This window comes from Hyaena hyaena, unplaced genomic scaffold, assembly GCF_003009895.1.
Source record: "Hyaena hyaena isolate Hyena2069 unplaced genomic scaffold, ASM300989v1 scaffold_159, whole genome shotgun sequence".
Taxonomy (NCBI): Eukaryota; Metazoa; Chordata; class Mammalia; order Carnivora; family Hyaenidae; genus Hyaena; species Hyaena hyaena.
Window position 1 is genome coordinate 2,727,979 of NW_024080791.1, and position 22,045 is coordinate 2,750,023.

General features: G+C 34.1%; 1 protein-coding gene across 1 annotated transcript in view; it reads right to left on the reverse strand.

Annotated features, from left to right (window-relative positions):
• Positions 1-22,045, reverse strand: part of NCKAP1 (NCK associated protein 1) — a 107,012-nt gene that overhangs the window by 66,668 nt on the left and 18,299 nt on the right. Inside the window, exons 2-6 of the mRNA XM_039239633.1 lie at positions 21,255-21,365; positions 1,765-1,857; positions 1,514-1,570; positions 411-553; positions 237-327 (exon numbers count right to left, since the gene is read on the reverse strand). Coding sequence (XP_039095564.1) covers positions 237-327; positions 411-553; positions 1,514-1,570; positions 1,765-1,857; positions 21,255-21,365 — 495 coding nt within the window. The remainder of the gene's footprint in view (positions 1-236; positions 328-410; positions 554-1,513; positions 1,571-1,764; positions 1,858-21,254; positions 21,366-22,045) is intronic.

Below are 22,045 nucleotides of genomic sequence, written 5' to 3' on the forward strand. Positions count from 1 at the left end.
GGAGCCTGCTTTGGATTCGGCGCCTCCCTCTCTCTGCCCCTCCCCTGCTCGAGCTCTATCTCTCCCTTCCTCTCAAAGATAAAGAAGTGTTAAAAAAATTTTAAACAAAAAAAGATAACACCACATATAGCTATTATTCATATCCCATTATGTTTTTCACAAAGTTTATCACTGTAACTGTCCACCATTATGCTATTTCATATGTCTGCTAAAGCAATCTAAAAATCAGGTCTTACCTTGCTATGGGGTACAAATTCTTCCATCATTTTCTTTAAAGGGTTTTCATAATCCACAATCATCTGACCAAGGCGTGGGTATTCTCGGTCACTTAAAACAGACATACCAAATTTCAGTGAGTTGTTAGCCATCAAACTGAGAATTTCACAAAGATCTGTATAATGCAGGTCTACCTTGCTCCATGGGTCATTTCATGAGCATAGTTGTATAATCCAATGATTGCCTTCCTTTCTTCAATTCGAGACAGTAGTATCATTAGTGTTGTATAGGTTATAATCAAATCTAAGTAGTTCTTTGTTAAATCAAAATTTACAGTCTAGAAAACAAAAATCAAGTTAAACTCCTATTTTGCAAACTTTTAAACACACATACACAAAAATCTTCATGGCAGCTATTAAAAACCAATAATATTCTCTAGTTACTTAATCCCAAATTCTAAAATTCTAATTCCTTACACCAAAAACAAACCTAAAATTTAGAAGTTACAAGTAACAGTTTTGTGTTGGTGACAAAATTTTATGGACAAAATTTGTTATTGCTTTATTTAACTGGTAAACAGTTTAAAAGGATAAATAAAACAAGAATAAGAAGTAATATGGAGCCAATCTCATTAATCAAGAAAAAGTAGTACTGAATAAATAATAAGTCATTTAATAAGTAAATTGTCAATGGAGGCATTTTTCACTTTGACTTCTGTATTTAGAAACTGTTGTACCTAAGATTCTATCAAGTATGTCTTTTACAGAGAAAAGTATTACTCACTTAACTTTTTAAAATTGCACTTACTAAAACAAAATACTAAAATTAACAATTACTTTCCAATACATGCAAGATTTATATTCCATAACAATGAAATAAGCAAGTAAAAACAGAGAATACATTATAACTCCTTACCTTTAAAAAGTGCTACAAAATAAGTCAAATTAACAATGCTAAAAATTCACATGCAAGTCATGTAAATTTTCTCTAAACAAAAATATTCAGTCCCCTTAGTTCTATTAGAAACTAACAGATAGAAGGGCAATTGGGTGGCTCATTTGGTTAAGCGTCTGACTTCAGCTCAGGTCATGACCTCACAGTTCATGGGTTAAAGCCCCATGTCAGGCTCTGTGCTGACAGCTCAGAGCCTGAAGCCTGTTTTGGATTCTGTGCCTCCCTCTCTCGGCCCCTCCCCCACTCATGCCCAGTCATTAGGTGTCTCTCAAAAACGAATAAAAATGTTTAAAAAAAAAACTATCAGAAGAAAATCAGGATTTTTTCTGAAAATAACACTTACAATATCAAAGAAGACTTGGCAAACATCGATAGTGTTCAGCAATTCACAAACATGGTCCTGAAAAAAAGCTTATGTTAATTTTTTACCTAAGTAAATAATACTAAATTTAGAAAACACACAAAAATAAAATGTATTTTAAATTTTAGTTATAAAAGAATTCTAATTTTATTATCTACAAGTGAGAAAGCAATTTATACAATTAACCTCAATCTATCTCTCAAATGTTAAATTTTACATATTAAAATACATACCTTAAATTCCATAACATCTACAAATGTGAAGTAGTATAATGCCAGATTTTTCAGAATCTCTGATTTTTCTTTCTGTAGCTGTGCAAGCTGTTGCTGTAAAAAAACAAAATTAAAATGCATTGTTCATTGAGAGCAAAAATATTTAATTTTACTACAAACTATCTTTTTTTATGATTGCTTTATGGAAGCACAAGCTCTTAGAACAATATCTCTAGATGATTAAGGCTTTTTAAAAAAACCAAAATACTTGAGGCAGCAACTGCTAATAGTGATCAGCAACTGACAGTGTGAGGCTATAAAACCAATCAAAGCAGATTAGTACCAAACTGCACTACTATTAAGGAAAACTGGAAAATGTTAAGGAAAAGTATCAAATAAACTCTTTAAAAAAATTAAAAACTCATGAGCATGATCACATTACTAGAAGTGAGAGGAAAAAAAGGATGAAAAACACTGTGACTTATACTACAAAAAAACAATATGCTTCATAAATTTGGAACTTACCAAAAAGAACATCCAGGCAAAGCCACGTTAAGCATGCAAAATAAAATGTAGATACAAACATAAAATACAGTAACGGTTCCCTGACCAGATCCACAAAACACAATAATACGTTAAACAAAAGCAAAAAACCACAACAAAAAAAGAAATGAGAAAGAAGCAAAACTAGAGTTAAGACACTGGTAAACATGAAAGAGGGAAATGTGAATATAAAAGGTAAATATTAATCAACTGTATTATTAAATTTAAAAAGTCCTAAGTTTTCTTTTTAAAACTATCAATATTAAGTTCTGAAAGAATCCAGCCATATTTAATGTCCTTAATCATAAGACTGAGAGAATTCTAATTAACCTCCTAGAACCTTGACACTTTGAGTGGAGTCTACAGAGCAGCAACTCCACATCATTTAGGAGCTTATTAGAAAAGAAGAACCTCAAGCCCAAGGAATATCTACTGAATGAGAATGTGCCTTTTAATAGTCAGGTGGTCTGAATGCACACTGAATGTCTGAGAATCACTTGTCTAGAATATGAGAAAACTAGAATAAGGAAAAGTGGTTTGAAATAACGAAATTCCTAACAAAGTCCACACAATTTTGAGGCCCTCCTACAGTTCTTACTTACACAGGAAGATTGGGGGAAGAGGTGCTCCTCTACATAAATATACTGAACCATTATGATAAGCCAGAAAATTTACAGCAGTGAGTATAACATCAAGGGAAGATTCAAAAAAATTATAACAAGACTGTTTAAAATAGTAGTAGAGCAGTCTGGTAGACCGATCTAATATAGGGTAAACTACCCTAAAGACTGCAGTCCCAAAAGACATTTAAAGAATTATGCCTAGAAAATGTGTAAACCAAGTACCTCATTACTTCCTCTAATGCCAGACGTATTAAAGTACATACTTACAATGATGTGTAACTGTGTTTTAGCTTTATCTATGAGTAGCTGACTTTATTTTCAACAATGTATCTGTTTCAAAACAATTCCATGTTTATATGCACATTTTTAATCATTACCACTCATTAAGCCAATACTTAAAAATGACTCTATTCTCCAGGGGTGTCAAATGGACAAAATGGACAAAATGGGTGAAGAGGAGTGGGAAACATAGGCTTCCAGTTATAGAATGATTCAGCTAAGGGAATAAAAGATCTAGCATAAGGAATTTTGTCAATGGTGTTGTAAAAGCACTGTATGGTGACGGGTGGCAGCTACACTTGTGGTGAGCATAGTATCAACAAACAAACTTGTGCAATCACTGTTAAAGACCTGAAACTAATGTAACACTGTCAACTACACTTCACTTAAAAATAATAATTTTAAAAGATTCTATTTCCTCAGATTATATTACCTTTAAGTTCCTAAATAAACATTTATGATTGATGTCTTAGTCCTTTTTCTTGCTTTTCAGTACTTTAAATTTGAGTTTTGAAATATAATAGGTGAAAGTGCACTCATAAGAAGCAAAAGTATAATTCATTTGCTACTGGGCTTAATTATCAATAGTACCTCCTTTCAATTTCATCATCCTAGTTTAGACAAAAAAAAATGACAGTCACCATCTCATTATGGCCTTAATGATCTTTTACACACACCTTATTTGACACATTGAGAACCTAATGCCATGCCCACAGAATGTAAAAGAATTGTCCCAAAGTTGTATAACTACTTAATGGCAGGGCCAGGATTGAAAATTTCATGTCCTTACTCCTATTAAAATGTTCTTTCTACCATTCTGTACAGCCACTATCTCCCTTTTTAATAATAAAATTTCATTATGGTCTAAATTTCTCATTCAACTTTATTTCCCCCAAACCATAGGTAACTAGCCTCTACAGTGACTAAAAAAATTCACTCAACTAATCAATGTCTGAATTCAAACGGTCAACTTTTCAAGGCCCTACACAATTTGGTTCTAAATAAAATTTAACTTTCATTCTAAAATTTTCCCTACATTCATTCACACACAGTAGCCAAAACAAACTATTCCCTATTTTCTATACACATCTCATATTTGTTTCTTCTACTGATATGTCCAACCAAATCCTACTATTCCCAAACTACTCAGTTTAAATGTTAATCTATTCTTCAAAAACCATTCCTGAATAAACTTCTTCCCTGAATGCAAGTATTATCTCTCCCCTCTAAATGTGTATAATTTCTAACAGTATCATTTTCTAACCTATTACAGCACTGAAAGACAGTGTATCAAACTCATTTTTTCAATCTCCACAGCCCATATCACATGGTTCTGCACATAAGAAAGTATCCAACATAAACATCCATCAGAGGAGAGACAAATTTAAAAGGCTTTTATATGTCAATGACAGGTTTTGCTAGAAGGCCTACCACAACCAAGACTAAATGACTTAACCATTAGAGCCTAATACCTTCATCAAAATAATGTACATGAGAACATCTCACAGTTCCTGGCACCCAGAGGCTACTCATTCATTATTAGATAAAGTGCAAAGGAGGCTAACAAACCACTTTTCAAAACAAAAGTAACGCTATTTTGAATAATTCCAATACTACTCATAGTACTTCTAGTACGAGCTGGTATTATGTGAGCACACACTCCTTGCCAGGCATTGTTCCAAATATTTTACAAGTATCTCACTAAGTCGTCTCAATTATATTCCCTATTTAATGAAAATAAATTCCATCAAGTTCCGTATGAAAGAATTCAATTATAACCACAAAGAACAAAAATGTCTACAATTTTAAGACTTCAACCATAAAAAAGAATGCTACCTTTTAGTTCTTAAAGTGAAGGAGAGTAGATACTACTAAATGTATTTAATATTAGGTTCAACATCCAGAACAAGGTTTTCTTAATTCATCATCTCATTGTTTTATAGTAAACAAAAAGCAGGAAATGTTTTAAGAATATAGATCAATAATAAATTGTTTGATATAACAGAAGAGAACATTAGAAAAGTCTAATTCTGGAAAGAATTGATTCTATTCGTTAATACTTTAAAAACATATTTTGGATACACAGATTACTATATACATTAGCAAAATATTTGTACAATGCTTTCACTAAATTTTGAACCATGGATTCTTATTCTTAACATTCAAAGTAAAAAATATGTAAAAACTAAACAGTATAAAAATTAGCCATGCAGATCGTAAAAACACCGTATCTTTGCATTGAAAAATGTTGGTAATCAATCTTTGCCAAATTAGAAGCATTTTACACACAAAACAAGTATCTAAAAATTCACTGAAATGTACTGTTTACTACTTTTTATTCTTTGAAAGAAAAACTACTGGCAAATAAAGAACCAATGCCTAAGACGGCAACTCATTGATTTTCAAAGAAATGTGGCTGTAATTATTTATTCATCTATTTCAAGTATTACGTTTCTCATTATCAAAACTGCTTACACATAATAAATTCTTTTTCTTGAACTAAATTATGCTAATATTTTGTTCCTCTTAAAAACCAAGTACAGCATGGAATCCAAATAGCCAAAGCAATCCTGAAAAAGAAAACCAAAGCTAGAGGCATCACAATTCCAAACTTCAAGCTGTATTACAAAGCTATAATCATCAAGACAGTATGGTACCGGCACAAAAACAGAAACATAGATCAATGAAACAGAATAGAGAACCCAGAAATGGACACACAACTATATAGTCAACTAATCTTCAACAAAGCAGGAAAGAATATCCAACGGGAAAAAGACAGTATCTTTAGCAAATCGCAGTGGGAAAACTAGACAGGGACATGCAGAAGAATGAAAGAGGACTAATTTCTTATACCATACAGAAATGTAAACTCAAAATGGATGAAAGACCTAAATGTAAGGCAGGAAAACCATCAAAATCCTAGAGAAGAAAACAGGCAGCAACCTCTTTGACCTCAGCCACAGCCACTTCTCACTTGACCTATCTCCAGAGGCAAGGGAAACAAAAGCAAAAATGAACTATTGGGACTTCATCAAGATAAAAAGCTTCTGCACAGCAAAAGAAACAATCAGCAAAACTAAAAGGCAACCAACAGAATGAGAGAAAATATTTGCAAATTACATATCAGATACAGGGTTGGTATCCAAAATCTATAAAGAACTTATCAAACTCAATATCAAGAAGAAAAAAATCCAGTAAAGACATGGACGAAAGACATGAATGGGCACTCTTCCAAAGAAGACATCCAGATGGCTAACAGACATGTGAAAAGATGCCCAACATCACTCAACATCAGGGAAATACAAATCAAACTATAATGAGATACCACTTCACACCTGTCAGAATGGCTAAAACTGACAAAACAGGAAGCAAGAGATGTTCACAAGGATGCTGAGAAAGGGGAACCCTTTTGCACTGCTGGTAGGAATGCAAACTGGTACAGCCACTGGAAAACAGTATGGAGGTTCCTTAAAAAATTAAAAATAGAATTATCCTAACACCCAGCAATTGCACTACTATGTATTTATCCGAAGGGGCTGATTCAAAGGGGCACATGCACCCCAATGTTTACAGCAGCCGTATCAACAAAAGCCAAATATGGAAAGAGCCCAAATGTCCCCTGACTGATAAACATACATACATAGACACACAATGGAATATTACTCGGTGATCAAAAAGAATGAAATCTTGCCATTTGCAACAACATGAATGGAACCAGAGTGTATTATTCTTAGAGAAATAAGTCAGTCACAAAAAGACAAATATATGATTTCACTCATATGTGGAATTTAAGAAAAAAAACAGATGAACGTAGGGGAAGGGAAGGAAAAGTAAGAGAGAGAGAGAGAGAGAGAGAGAGAGAGAGAGAGAGGCAAACCATAATAGACTCTTAAATACAGAGAAAGAAACAGAGTTGCTGCAGGGGAGTTGGCTGGGGTACAGGATAAATGTGTGATGAGCATTAAGGAGGGCACCTGTTCAGATGAGCACCGGGTATTATACGTAAGTGATGAATCACTAAATTCTACTCCTGAAAACATTCTTACACTATATGTTAACTTGGATTTAAATAAAATTTTTAAAATAATGAAAATTTTAAAAACAAAAGTAGTATAGAAGTTTGGTCTCAGGAAAAGCTTTGTTCAGTTTCTTAATATGATATTCTAAACCACGCTTTTAAAAAGTGTGGAATCCTGAGAAGCTACTTGGGTAAACCTCTTACAAAAGGAACTGTCAGCTACCACCTTTGTCATTAACTCTCATCTAGACCACTACACTAGCCTCCAAACTGCTCTCCAAACTTCATCTGACTTATTCAGTCTTCTCCATATGGAAGCAGGAAAGTAAGCATTTTAAAGCAATGCACTACCCTCAAAAAATTATTCTAATGAGCACTGGGTGTTATATGGAAACCTACTTGACAATAAACTATTAAAAAAAAACAAATGATTCTAATAATGGTTACACAAGATATTAACACCGGGTAAAGGGTATATGGGAACTTTCTGCACTATTTCTGCATATATTTTACATATAATAATATTTCTATTTTTTTGTTTTATTTATTTTTGAGAGAGAGAGAGAGAGAGACAGAGACCGCACAAGCGGGGGAGGGTCAGAGAGAGAGGGAGACACAGAATCCGAAGAGAGGCTCCAGGCTCTGAGCTAGCTGTCAGCACAGAGCCCGATGCAGGGCATGAACCCACGAACCGAGAGATCATGACCTGAGCCGAAGTCGGACGCTTAACCGACTGAGCCACCCAGGCACCCGGACATCTAATCTTATTTCAAAATAAAAGGATTTTAAAAAATTCCAATGGTTTCCCATCACACTTAAAATACAAAGTCCCTACCAGAGCCTCAGAATAAAATCTAAATAGGACACCTATGTATCTTTAAGACTTCATCTCCTTTCATATTCCTCTAGCCTCACTCAGTAGTTCTCATATGGGTTTTTTCTCCTCTGTTCATCAAATTCATCAAGGTTGGTCCCACCTCAGAACCTCTGCACTCGCTCTTTCTCAAGTCTGGGATGTTTTTGCCACTTGTTTGCATAGCTCACTCCCTCATTTCTCTTCAAAGAAGCCACTGTTAAGCACTCTTATCTAAAATAGTCTCCTTTTGGGGCTCCTGGGTGGCTCAGTTGGTTAAGCATCCGGCTCTTGATCTTGGCTCAGGTCATGATCTCGCAGTTCATGGCTTTGAACCCAGCACTGGGCTCTGCACTGACAGCGTGGAGCCTGCCTGGAATTATCTCTCCCTCTCTGCTCATACCCCTCATTCTCTCTCCCCCTCTCAAAATAAATAAACTTAAAAAAATTAAAAGTAAAAATAAAATAGTCTCCTTTCCTCCTTACTCTTTAACAGCTTATCTTGCCTTTTCTTTCTTCCTACCACTTATCACCAAATCAAAGTATGTATTTATTTCTATTAATTGCTTTCTAAACATCCCAACTTGAATTTGAATCCATGAGAGCAAGGAGGTTTGCATGATTCTCTGCTGTATCTCCAACATCAAGAATACCAGCACATAGTAGGATGTACAATCAATCTATCAATTAATTTCCGATCCTCAAGATTCTCAACGTAAAAATGATAAAATCAATTTTTAAATTGCTTTGCTGATTATAAACAAATGCAATTATCAGGTACCAACCCATGTCTCAAATGAGTTTATGTATCCTAACACAGACTAGTGATTTAGTCACTAGAATAAATCTCCAAAGTTGGGCAAAATATTTCATTATGTCCTTCCAGGATAGGAAAGCATAAAAGAAGGAAACGAGAAGTGTCTAAAGAGAATGGCATATTCAACCAATATAAGCAAATCTAAGATTACCTGAAAATTCAAGTCAACACAGAGTACTCATTTTATTTTTTTAAAGATTTTATTTTTAAATATATACATATACATAACACACTAACTACTTGAACAACTTCAGGCATCTTTAAATGTGCAGTTCACACTTAAAAATATACTAAAATTGTTGTACAACTTATCACTCTCATCTGTGTCCAGAATATATTTATTTTAAGTAAGCTTCACATCCAGCACAGAGCCCAGTGTGGGGTCTGAACTCACGACCCTGAGATCAAGACCTGGGCTGAGGTCCAGAGTCCAATGTTTAACCAACTGAGCCACCCAGAGGCCACCAGAACTTTTATCTTCCCAATCCCAATTTTTATCCTCACTTTCCAGATACAGAAACAGATCATATTTGGTAAAATGCCAAATGAGGTCAATCAGACATCAAAGTTTAAAATGCCTCTTCAATATACTTCAACATTCAAGTTTCCATACAATGATACAACAATAGTATAGGAACAAGCAAAGCCACAACTATTTTCTATGCAGAAAATACTTGTATTTATTTATAGTCTCATCAGACCAAAGCTTCCAAAAACTCCTCTAAATCAATCTCATTTTACACATTAAACTTTTTCAAGTTTATGTTGCTAGTCATCTGTTTAAATTATTTCCAAAGAGCAGAGTTTTATATTTAAAGAACAGAAAGGCAAAGTAATGAAAGGTTGTATGCATGCCTCTTTTGTAACAGGACTTTATTGCTCCTCCCATTTAATAGTATTCTATTTTCCCACTCTTACATCTCAGCTGGCCTTGTGACTTGCTTTGACCAGCAAGCAGAAAGCTGCAGCAATGACACTCTTAATGTCAGGCCTTGCAGCTTCTGATTTTGCTCTTTTTGGAACACTGCCCTCAAGTGCCATGTATGAAGAGGCCTCAGATATATCATGAAGAAAGAAGAGGCTGAGCATCTTGTTATCCCAGCTAGACCCACCCCCCCAGGCAATCCACTAGCTATACATAGTCGTGACAAACAGCTGGTGAGACAAACACAAGAAATGCCCAGTGAACCCACAGAATAAGAAATAAGTTGTTTTAAGCTAATATTTGGGGTGATCTGTTATGTAGCACTAGATAACTGAAACAAAGACTAATATAAAGTTTGGTAATACAAATTAAAACAATCTCTATCTCACCACCTGAGTACATTAAGTTGCACCAGAAAAGATCCTGAAAGTTTAAGATTTCTGCTTACAGGATGGTCAAATTAATACAAACTTGTGAAACTACTGTAACTTTATCATTAGTACTAGAAAAATCACTAATTATAGGTCCTATAATAGGTCCTGTTATAGGTTGGTCAGGTGTAACACATTTATATAAAAGGTAGTATACTGTGTTAATGATATAATTTTTGTATAATGGCACCATTTTCTAATATAAATGAAGCTAGTTCTTCACATTCAATTTAAATAATTATTTTTAAAAATTTTTCTAATATGTGATTACCTTGCTTTCATAACTCGGGGACACAGAAAAAAAAAATCAAGCTTTTCTTACAGATTAGATATCATTAAAATCAACAATTATGCCGAGCTATTTATGTCAAGATGGCCGCAGGTGCCATATGCAGGTAATAAGCCAACATTAAACTGTCCTTGATGGCTATACCTTTTTACTTTTTAAAGTTTTATTTCTCAGGGCGTCTGGGTAGCTCAGTCAATCACCCGACTTTGGCTCAGGTCATGATCTCACAGTTTCTGAATACATTTCATTTTTTCTAAAATAATTCCAGGACCTCCTGGGGGGCTCAGCATCTAACTCTGGCTAAGGTCATGATCTTGTGGTTAGTGAGTTCGAGCCCAGCATGGGGCTTCATGTTGACAACACGAAGACTGCTTGGGATTCTTTCTCTCTCCATCTCTCTACCCCTTCCCCACTCAAGTTCATGCGTGCACTCTCTCAAAACAAATAAATAAACTTAAAAATAAAAATAAAAGATAAAATACCACTTCTGGTTGTTCAAAATTCTTTGTTTTTCACAGCTTTATTAAGATACAGCTTGTGGGGCACCTGGCTAGCATGCTCTCTCTCTCTCTCTCTCTCTCAAAAATAAGCAAACATTTAAAAATTAAAAATAAAAATCACTTAAAAAGGTAGTTTATATAACATAAAATTCATCCGTGATAAATGAACAATTAGATAATTTGTGTAAATTTAGAGTTATGCAACTACCAACCATATTGTTTTAGAACATTTTCATTATACCAAGAAGCCTCCTTGTGCCTATTTACAGCTAACCTCACTCTTACCTCCAATACCCCCAGCACCAAGCAACTACTGATCTACTTTCTGTCAACAAATTTGCTTTTTTTAAGACACTTTCTATAACATAGAATCATACAATATGTAGCTTTTTGATCTGGCTTCTTTCACTTAGCCTAATCTTTTGGAGTTCAGCAATACTACAACATGTATACGTAGTGTGTTCCTTTTAATTGCTGAACAGTATCCCGTTAAATGGATATGTCACATTTTATTTACTTACTTATAAATATATTATTCATTTAGTCAACAAATATCCCAACTCATCATATTATCAGGCATCTTGAGAGGAGCTAGGGATAAAACTGTGAATAAAATGATAGCCTTGCCTCTAAAAGAGTATATAGTCTACTGAGTGATGTACATGTAGATATGCAGGTAACTCTCACCTATTTTTAGGTAAATATTCAGTTTTATAAGCTGGTTACACCACAACTAACTTCTAGGTGCAAGATTATAAAATGGTGAAACACTATAATGCTTATAATACAAAACAAAGACCTTCACCACCTAGTAATAACAATGAAAAAAGTTTAAAGCACACATCCCTCCCCCTCCCCAGTTTGAGAAACACCACAAGAATGGTCAGAGCTTCTAAGGGTGGTAAGGATGGTGAGGAAGATGGGGAAAGTTAAAGTAGACCCTAAAATAAAGAGGGCTCCCAGGGATTATTTTTCTCACACATTGATAGAGCATGGTGGCTAATGTTAAATTTCCTCTATTTGCAAGCCTGTAAAGAGGAATAAAGTCTATGCTTAAACTGTCTTGGCTTCTTCCTGGCCTTTTTGTTTATCTGTTGTTCTTGGGAGATTTGGAGACAAGGCAAAGTGGCATCTATGGAAGAATAACTCCCACTGAAGACCTATAATACTCTCTAATACCTTACATCCTCATCTATTCTTGGAACTCAGAAGCACCTCTGATCCATTTACCCTACCTTTTTTTTTTTTTTTTTTTTTTTTACTGTCACTCACCTTTCTCATGTTCTAATTCCTTTTTTATCCATCTTAAAATTGAATGGCCCATCACTGGATTATTCCCTTATCTCTTTCTCCCTCTATCATAATTGCCTGATAAAACCTACAATAAGAGAAAGCATATACATATGCTGACAAACCCTAACTGAGTAGCAACATTACTCCATTTTCACTGCTAATTTCTACTGTCAATTTATTCTTCCACTTTCAATGTTTATGCCACTCCTCCTCTCTCTTAAAACACTCAATAATTCCTTTTCAAATTCTCAGCTTCAGGCTAGCCTAAACTCTAGACTTAAACATACAAGTGGCTTTTCAAAATCTCCACTCAGATTTCCAACAGACCCCTCAAATTTAACATATCTAGTATTGAGCTGTTGAGTACTATCCCTTTTATGCCCCCACCCCAAACCTGTTCCTCTTGTGTCCTCACCCAAGTAAATCTGGAGATCTGTTCCAGCCAAAATCTGAGTCATCTCTCATTGTCTCATGTACCCCATACCAACGCATCAGCAAATTACCGGAGACTCTATCTTCAAATTACATTCTCAGAATCTGAACATTTCATGGCTGTCTTCAAAATAATTCAGAATCTGAACATTTCTCACCTCTATCATTCTAGCCCAAGTCACTATCAGCTCTGATCTCAATGACTGCAAGTATCCTCCTCCTTAGTATGGCATTCCCTGGTCACCTTAAGTAAGTAAGTATCTCCCACTATCATTCTGCTTTGTTCTTTTTAGAACTCATCTCTACCTGGCATTATATTCATATTCTTTTTTGTCTATCTCTATCCAATAGAATGTAAGCTCTAAAGGAGCCGTAATTTGACTTAGTTATTCACTGCTGGATCCCCTCTCCCATTACAGGACTAGGCACAGGTAGTACTCAACAAATGTTTTAAATGAGTGACTAAATGATAAATGGAGGGAACTATACATGCAGCACTTAACCTAATTTGAAAGGGTTAAAGAAAGCTTCTCTGAAGTGGTGATCTCTAAGGATAGACCCAAAAGACAAGCAGAAGTTAGCCTAATGAAAGAATATGGGAGGAAAGTATTTTTCCTGATAGTAAAAACAGCGTTAACAAAGGCCTAGAGGCAATAGAAAGCATGGCCAATTTGTACCATTAAAGTATACACATACTCTCCCAAATAAAATACTCCTTAAAAAATAAGCACTTAAATATATTTTCCCATGTTCCACATTCTATCCAACACTACACAGAGGACTAACATAGTAAACTATCCTATTTATTTTTGGCTAATGACCGTTGGTATACATATTTAAAACATTTTTTGCCAAGATGACTGCTAAGAAGAAGAATAAAGAAAACTAAGTGTTTTTGCAACATCTCTATTTACTCTACTACAGTTTCTTGTGTTGTCTTTTATTTTGGATTTTGGCAAAAAAATTTTGAATTGACAAAAGGTAAGACCAGGGCAGCCATGATAAACAGTAAGAAACCATACTAAGGGTGCTCAAAGGGTACCAGGCTAAAAGCAGCTAAAGCCCCCTTCAAACAAATAACCAAAAAAATAAAAATTAAAGATCAACAAGTGATTACGTATTGGTAATATCCTTTGTTATTAGGAAGGGCATGATAACCAACATTGCAGCCAAAGGGATACTTTGAAATATAGCTAAAAAGCTATTACTAAGGGTAAGATATAACTAAGAAGCTTGAGGAAAATAGAAAGATGGTTGCAAATGCCAGAAATAAATCTCCTTGGGGGCTGTGCTATAAAACCCCAGTATAATGCTCATTAGCAGTCTCATTTGCAGGAAAACACAGAGCAACAGTGAGCTGAAGAGGTTATGATTAGAGTATAGTATAATTAGAATATAAAGCATACAAGATTCACAAAATTTCAAAGTAGATGTGGTTTGGGATCCTAAGAATCATTCCTGAGAATACAATGAAAGCCGAGAAATTCATTCACATTCAGATTCTGAACACAGTTTCAGAGTATTCCCAAACTCTGTGAAAACTGCATGTCAATGCAGTTTTACCAGGTAAAAACCTTTATACTCAGGACAACAAAGATGTCCCAGGATGAAAGCTATGCAGCAGACATAAGCAAACTTCCCTGTCCACAGGGAAGTTAGAAGACAGTAGGTTATAGGAAAGTGGGCTCTATAAAAAAAGAAAAGCTTACATATGATTATTGGGACAGATAAATTTAAGAATTCTACCAAGGCACGTAACTTCAAGTCCAGAAATCATGATATGCCTATGAAACAAATTTAACTGGAAAATACTTCTGGATGAAAGAACCCGTTTCACTTTAATGCTAAATACATTATGTATATAAACCTAAATAAATATATATAATATAAATTCTTGTAAGTCCAATGTGCCAATGGAATGAAGCAATACAAACTAAGCACTCAGGTCTTTACTAGTAAATTTTTAGAATCAGCACAGAAATTAATCTCAGAACATCGTATGGTTTCAGAAACAAAAGAAAGCACTAACAATTTTGACACCATTAAAGTATAAATGACCAAGGGTGAGGGCATAAAAACAGAGAACTGTACTATTTAGAGTTTAAAAAGGAAGTAACCAATGATCCAAAAATATTAACAACAAAAGTACCAAACATCAAGAAGAGAGGAGAAAGTAAGGAACAAGAAATGGAATGAGCTCAATTCTCATCTTTTGTAGCAGAGAATTTATAGTAGGCACTGTCTAACACTGGTAAATGCATTTATAAAAGAACAAGCATACTTCTAAGACATTCCTTTTGAGAATATGATTAGGGTGGGAAACAGTGGACAGGAGACAGACCAACTTTTCATCTTAAATTCTTCTGAACTATTTGGCTCATTACCATGAATTTGTTATTTACGTAAAAATTGTAAGTAAATTTAAACCAATTTAGGTAGGTCATTAATACTAGTGCAAATCCCTGCCAGCACTTAACTATTTCAAATACTTTTCAAATATATTAAAGCATGCTTACGTGTACCTTTAATGAGGAGTTCATTCTTCTATTTATTCTGTTTATTCAAGCTACAATTAAAGACTATTACATGTAGAAGAGATACTAAATGAATATTGATGATACCTTTTAAAAAGAATAGACACTAGTTAGTTCTCATTGTATTAAAATTCTTTCAATTGTGGCAAAGTTTACTTTGTCAAGACCAAATATTTAAGTCTAGATTAGGGTATTTATATAGATAGACATTATTTTGTGACAAAATATATCCTCCAAATCCTGTCACATTATTTAATTGTAAGATAACTCCTTTTAAAACCAAAGTATTACTTGCTGACCTACTACATCCTACTCAACAGGATACAAAGATGAGTGCCTAGGCCAGGAAAACAGAGACGGGGTTATCACACGGAGAAACATATTAGTTTTGTTCTGTATGGCCTCCCCTAGTGTGGGGGATGGGGAGTGGCAACAGGAGGAGAGACTGGAAGGCATGAAAAGCAGTGTTTGGATTATCACAGCATTTGTCCCAGCAGGAGACGGGGACCTGAATCAGGCAATAAATTCAAGACATTATTGAAACTGACAAGTATTAAAACTGATAAGCTCTAAATGACCAACCTGACATTTTATAAAATCCAAAGGGATTTCTAAAAATTCTAGTTTAGTTAACCAAGTGGAAGATGATGGCTCAAGACAGAAAACATAGAAGAGAAACAAAATGGGGAATAATCCTGTGTTCAATACTGAATACAAAGTTTGCTATTATTTAATTTGTGCAGCTGTCTAAACGGTAACTGGAATTCAGATCTAGAATTTCAGAACCCAGAAAACAGAAGAGAGTATATTACTTTTAGTTGAAGCCACAGAAGTAAAAGTTTTCATACATATATACTGCTGGGGGTGGAGGTGGGGAGGAGTCATTTGGAAATAACCACGTTTAAAGGGCCACTAGAAGAAAAGCCAGTGAAGCAGACCAAAAAGTCAGAGGGGTAATATAAATAACAGCTTCCATTTTTCAAAAGCAATTTGTCACACAAATCTATGAAGTACTTTAGGAGATAGTAAACTGCTGCTTGTGATTGGTATTATCATCATTTTAGAGATAAGAACAAACAGGCTTTAAGATCTGAAATAACTTACCCCAAATCATTCAGCTAGTAAGTGGAAAGACCAGAACTCAAATTCTGCTTTATTGACTCTCAAGTCCATCCTCTTAACCAGTATCTAGCACATCATAATGGAGGCCGAGACATGACAAACTAGAAAAAAGCAAGTTTCCTTACCTTTTCCTTCTACTAACTAAATCAAACTGCATGTGTCCGGGAATCTCTACACCCATCCTCAAGACCATCAGCCCACTCTCAAAACACATTTATGTTTTCAAGAAGCTGGGACTCTTATCTTATTACAGTGTACTCTCAGTAGTACGCATCATTAATGAGATGTATCTGTGTAACTCTACTAAAAAGGATAGTTAATTTTTAGCTAATGACATAATGAAGTTAAAATTTTATTGGTAAGTTTGAGTTCTGACAAATTTAAAACAATGATTGAATAAAATAAATCCTATTCACTCATCAAACATTTATTTACTGCCTCTTATTGTACCAAGCACCAGGGATAAAATATTATTTAAAAACAGATTCTAGGGGCACCTGGGTGGCTCAGTCGGTTCAACAACCAACTCTGGCTCAGGTCACGATCTCAAGGTTTGTGAGTTCGAGTCCCATGTCAGACTCTGTGCTCACAGCTCAGAGCCTGGAGCCAGCTTCAGATTCCATGTTTCCCTCTCTCTCTCTCCACCCTTCCCCCACTCACATTCTGTCTCTCTCAAAAATAAACATTAAAATTTTTTTAATTAAAAAAAGATTTTAATACTATATCTCACAACCAAAATTAGAGTTGCTTTATTTTGTCTTCACTTGAGTAACCTGTATGCTACTTAAAATATTTGATATACTACATAGTATCCTATAATACTGTGTTCCTTAAGAGAAAAGTAACACCTATAACACAAAATATTCATTTAAGTTTGAAAACTTAATTTTCAAATTATTTTAGTAATAGCCTGCATCTCAGTCCAGAATCCCTCTATTCTTGTGGCACTCTCCTCACTAACAATGCCTTCATTCTTAGGGGGTCAAAACTTAATTGAACATACACAGAGCAGTAATATATATCATTTCCTCATTAATTTGGGAATCAAATCCAAAATTTTATACTACAATGCGGGTAAGAAGGCAAATCCTATGACATTTTGTGTCAGATATTTTAGCTGTTTTAGAAAATACAAACTAGCTGTTAGATGGAAATGCAACAGAAGAACAAAGGGGTTAAGTAAAGTTTAAAATATTTTAGGAAAAATATTTCATAAGAAAAATTTTAACATACACGTACATGATCATTTCCTTAAAATGCTCCTAAGAATTTCCTGGACAAAACAATTTTCACCTGTTAAAATAAGGAATTTCTACTATTTTCTTTATCCAGGAAAATAACAAAATTTCCCTCTATATGCTCATAAGATATTTATGGGAAACAAATTATACATCCTCCTGGCAGTCACCCTTTCAAAATACTACAAGATATTATGTTATAAATTAGAGAAATATAAATAAGAAATCCTTTCCTTAATCTAAAATTAAATTTAAAAATCTGTTAACTCTATTAAAACAGCCTGGCACATATTAGACACTTAGTAAGTGCTACTATTTTATAAAACTTTTATTCATTTGAATGTCACTTAATTAGTCTACTTTGAAGCCTATGGCCACATTTAGGTCAACATCATGACTCCAGAGTGGTAAAAACAAAACATCCTTTGGTCCAGAATTTTCTTAAATCCAGAATTGGGAAAGTACAAAAGTTTCTAACTGGTCACAAAAGGGCCTGAGCAAGACAGCAAAACTGATTCAACAGAATCCAACATCATCCCTGTTGAGGCTCCATCAGGAACCAATCTGGCTGTATCTGTCAGCAGCATCCTCCCCTTTGTTAGAATACCAGATAACCAGGGGCGCCTGGGTGGCTCAGTTGGTTAAGCGTCTGACTTCGGCTCAGGTCATAATCTCACGCTTCGTGGGTTTGAGCCCCACGTTGGGCTCTGTGCTGACAGCCAGGGCAGAGCCTGGAGCCTGTTTCCAATTCTGTCTCCCTCTCTCTGACCCTCCCCTGCTCACGCTGTCTCTCTCTCTCTCTCTCTCTCTCTCTCCCAGAAATAAATAAAACATTAAAGAAAAAAATTTTTTAAGAATACCAGATAACCAGATATCTGTGAGTACACAGGTAGTAGCCTTTTTGTAAGAATCGAATCTTAGAAACTTCAAAATAAAAATTTGTGCTTAATTTTTCACCAAAACAATATTTTTATGTCTGCCTTTTCTAAAACTGGGGACAAGTGGTACTTACATAAATTAAAACTGAAATAGTGCTAACCAGGGATTCTCCCTGATCCCTGAGATAAAGCAAGCATGCTCTGTGATACATATTTGTACAGTGAACCAAAGACCCGGAATAAGAAGGAAAAAAACCCAACTATGAGATCAATATCATTTTGTCAGTTTACTTAGCACCCAGAAATCTGCAAGTTTCTACCATTCCCAGTCCTTAAACCTCCATTAACTACTTCTATGAAATTAAAAAATAACAAAACAGAACTCATTTGTCATTTCCTAACCCAAGTTGGCTAGGATCTTCTCACCAGGATTTATCAAAACAGAGATCACAAAACGTCATAAATACCTAGTATGTGATACTTCAGTAGACAAAAACCAGTAGAATAGCATCACACGAAAAGTTGTAAAGGCCGTATGGCAAAACTCAGACTCTGCACAAAACAACCAAAGTTAAATTCTACAAGCAGCATAATATTCAACAATATCTAACTAATTTTATAGGTTAAACAAAAAATTACCACATGACCCAATAATTCCACTTCAAAGTATACATAAGTTCATACAACAACTTTTACACAAATGTTCATAGCAGCATTATTCATAACAGTAAGAAAAGTAGAAACAACTCAAACAACTATCAATTGATGAGTGGATAAATAAAATGTTATATCCACACAATGGAATTTCTTTGGCAATGAAAAGAAATGAAGTACTGATACATGATACAACTTGGAAAAACCTTGAAAACATTATGTTAAAAAAAAAGTCAATCACAAAAGACCATGTTATAGGATCCTCTTTGTATGAAATCTCTATAACAGGCATACAGAAAGCAAGTAGATTAGTGTTCACCTAGGGATGGGGGATTGACAGGTGTGAATGCTAATGGGTCTGGGGTTTCTCTTTGGGGTGATGAAAATATTCCAAAATATGGAACGAGACACACAACTCTGTTGATGTACAGAACACTCACTGAATTGTACACTGCAAATGAGTAAATTGTATATATGTGAAGTATTCCTTAATAAAGCTGTTATTAAAAAAACAACTTTGTGCTGCAAAAGTTGAGTAAAACTATAAAAATAAACACGAAAACAGCAGAGCAGCACTGTTATATAAAGTTTACCCTGCAAATCAAGAGGCAAAGACTCTTAATTTACTCTTTAATAAAAAATGTTAGTTATGAAAACTGTTTTGTATTTAATCAGATCTTGCTAATTTTCTAAGAAAAGACCTCATATTTAGGAACATATGCTTATTTTCACATGGACACTTAAACACACACATATACACACAGAAATTAAACTTAAATGATTCTCTGAAGAGCTTATATCACAGAGATTTTAGAAGCCAGGAGAAAGAGAAGTATATATGAAACTAAATGTAGAAAGATTTTCATTATAAACCTTCTCTCATTCTGAGTAAGTATATTATCTCACAGATAAGTCACCTAATTAATGTTAACAACTAAAAGAGTCTCCACACAAATAACAGTGCTCTTAAAAAACGTGCACTTTGAATCACCCATTTGTAATCAGGAACTAATTGTGATACCTTATTATACCAATTACAAAACATAATCTTCTATGAAACAAAGAAAGACTACTATTAACCTATAATCATAAGAAACAAAGACTTTACCAGACTTTATTAATTCTGACTGGTATTTTCCCTGTATACTAACATATTTTTAAGTAAAGGTGATATCAGCAAGCTAAATATGAATGTTCAATAAAAATAAAGAATTTAAGGAAACTAAAAGATGACAAAGTGTTTTTAAACAGTTTCTCAAAAGTAGGGAGACCATATTTAAGAGAAAATTTCTATACTAAGTTTGTACACATAAAGAAAAAGAGAGCAAAGATTATTAACACAATACTACCAAAGAAAAAAATTTAAAAAGAGAAGACATGTAGAAAGATTCCAACTCAACAAAATTTATATGGAAAGAACATGATGAGATAAAAATTAGCCGTAATTTTCTAAAATTATTTATAGAAATTATTATAAAGAACTATCAAAGGATTACATAAACATATCAGGAGGACTCTGAATATTATATTTAGATATACTAAGAGAAACTATTCCATCTGAAGAAAGTATCATGGAAAAATAAAGATCCTATAACATCACCTAGTTATATTATTTTTCAGAACGTTTTCACAAATATAAAAATATTAAAGAAACAAATATATTTTATAACTAAACACAGCTAGTAACTAAAAGCAACACAAGCTCTATGAAGACATTTACTAGTTTCAAAATAAAGTGTATAACATAAGGAAAAACACCCCAACAGTCATGCAAATATCTGGAACATATATGTATGTATCTATTACCTTACTTTCTGTTGCCACTTAAAAGTGAAGAAGTATATAAGAAATTAAGATCTTATGTTTTCCATAATAAAATGGTGACGTACTTCAATCATTTTTCTCAGTTTTAGGGTTCGTAAGAACAGTGTCTCTGTCTCCATAAGTCATTAATCAACATATATAATCGGTATACCAAAATATAAAGTTAGACAAATAAGAACGACTTCAAGTATTAATCTAATCATTACTTTCCTTATTGATGGTTAAAATCAAGTTAACACAAAAATTTCTATGACTTACATTGTTGTTGCGAGTTTCTACAGCAGGGAACTTTCTGACTATGAATTTCACAGCAGATTCCAGATTTTTGTCAATAAGGTAGGATGGTTTTGCCTTGGGATCTCCACATGCCTATAAAACAACAGTAATAAAAAAGTGAAATGCATCCTTGTTCTAAAACCAACTAACAGCAAATCTGTAATCAGAAATTAGAGATATTTATTGTTTTTGGTGAGCAGGTGATAAAATGAATAGGCAAAGTGCAGGGATTGTCACAGCTGAAATATGCAATGGGAGACAGTACAGAGATGTTCTTCTACTGAAAAAAATGCATGGAAAGTTTCAAAGCAGTTAGCGCAGAACAGCAGTGAAGGAAAAAGCTCAAACCTAAAAAAAAAAAGAAAAAGAAAAAAAAGTCTTGGTTTGAGGTAGAATTGTAATCATCTGAAGCTAATATTACAAAATTAAATATTCAGAAGAGTACTGGAAATGTTTTCTAAGTGTTATAAAATAAAAGCTTATGTTTAAATGTCTTTTCCAAAATGTTTTCCTCATTCATTTTAAACATTTGAATACAAGAGCCCTAGTTCAAAAGAACTGGAAGCTGCTAAAACTGTCTCTATAGTGCTAAAGTGTGTAACCTGTTCCTCTGAACATCTGAGTTACAACAGTACTTTTCCATCATACCAGCAGCACTTCAAACAATGAATCTGTATCTGTTCTCATAAGCACAGAATGGGAATGTTTACATTTTGACCACATCAGCCATATAGCATCCTCTGTACTAAACTGTAAAGCATGATACAAATATA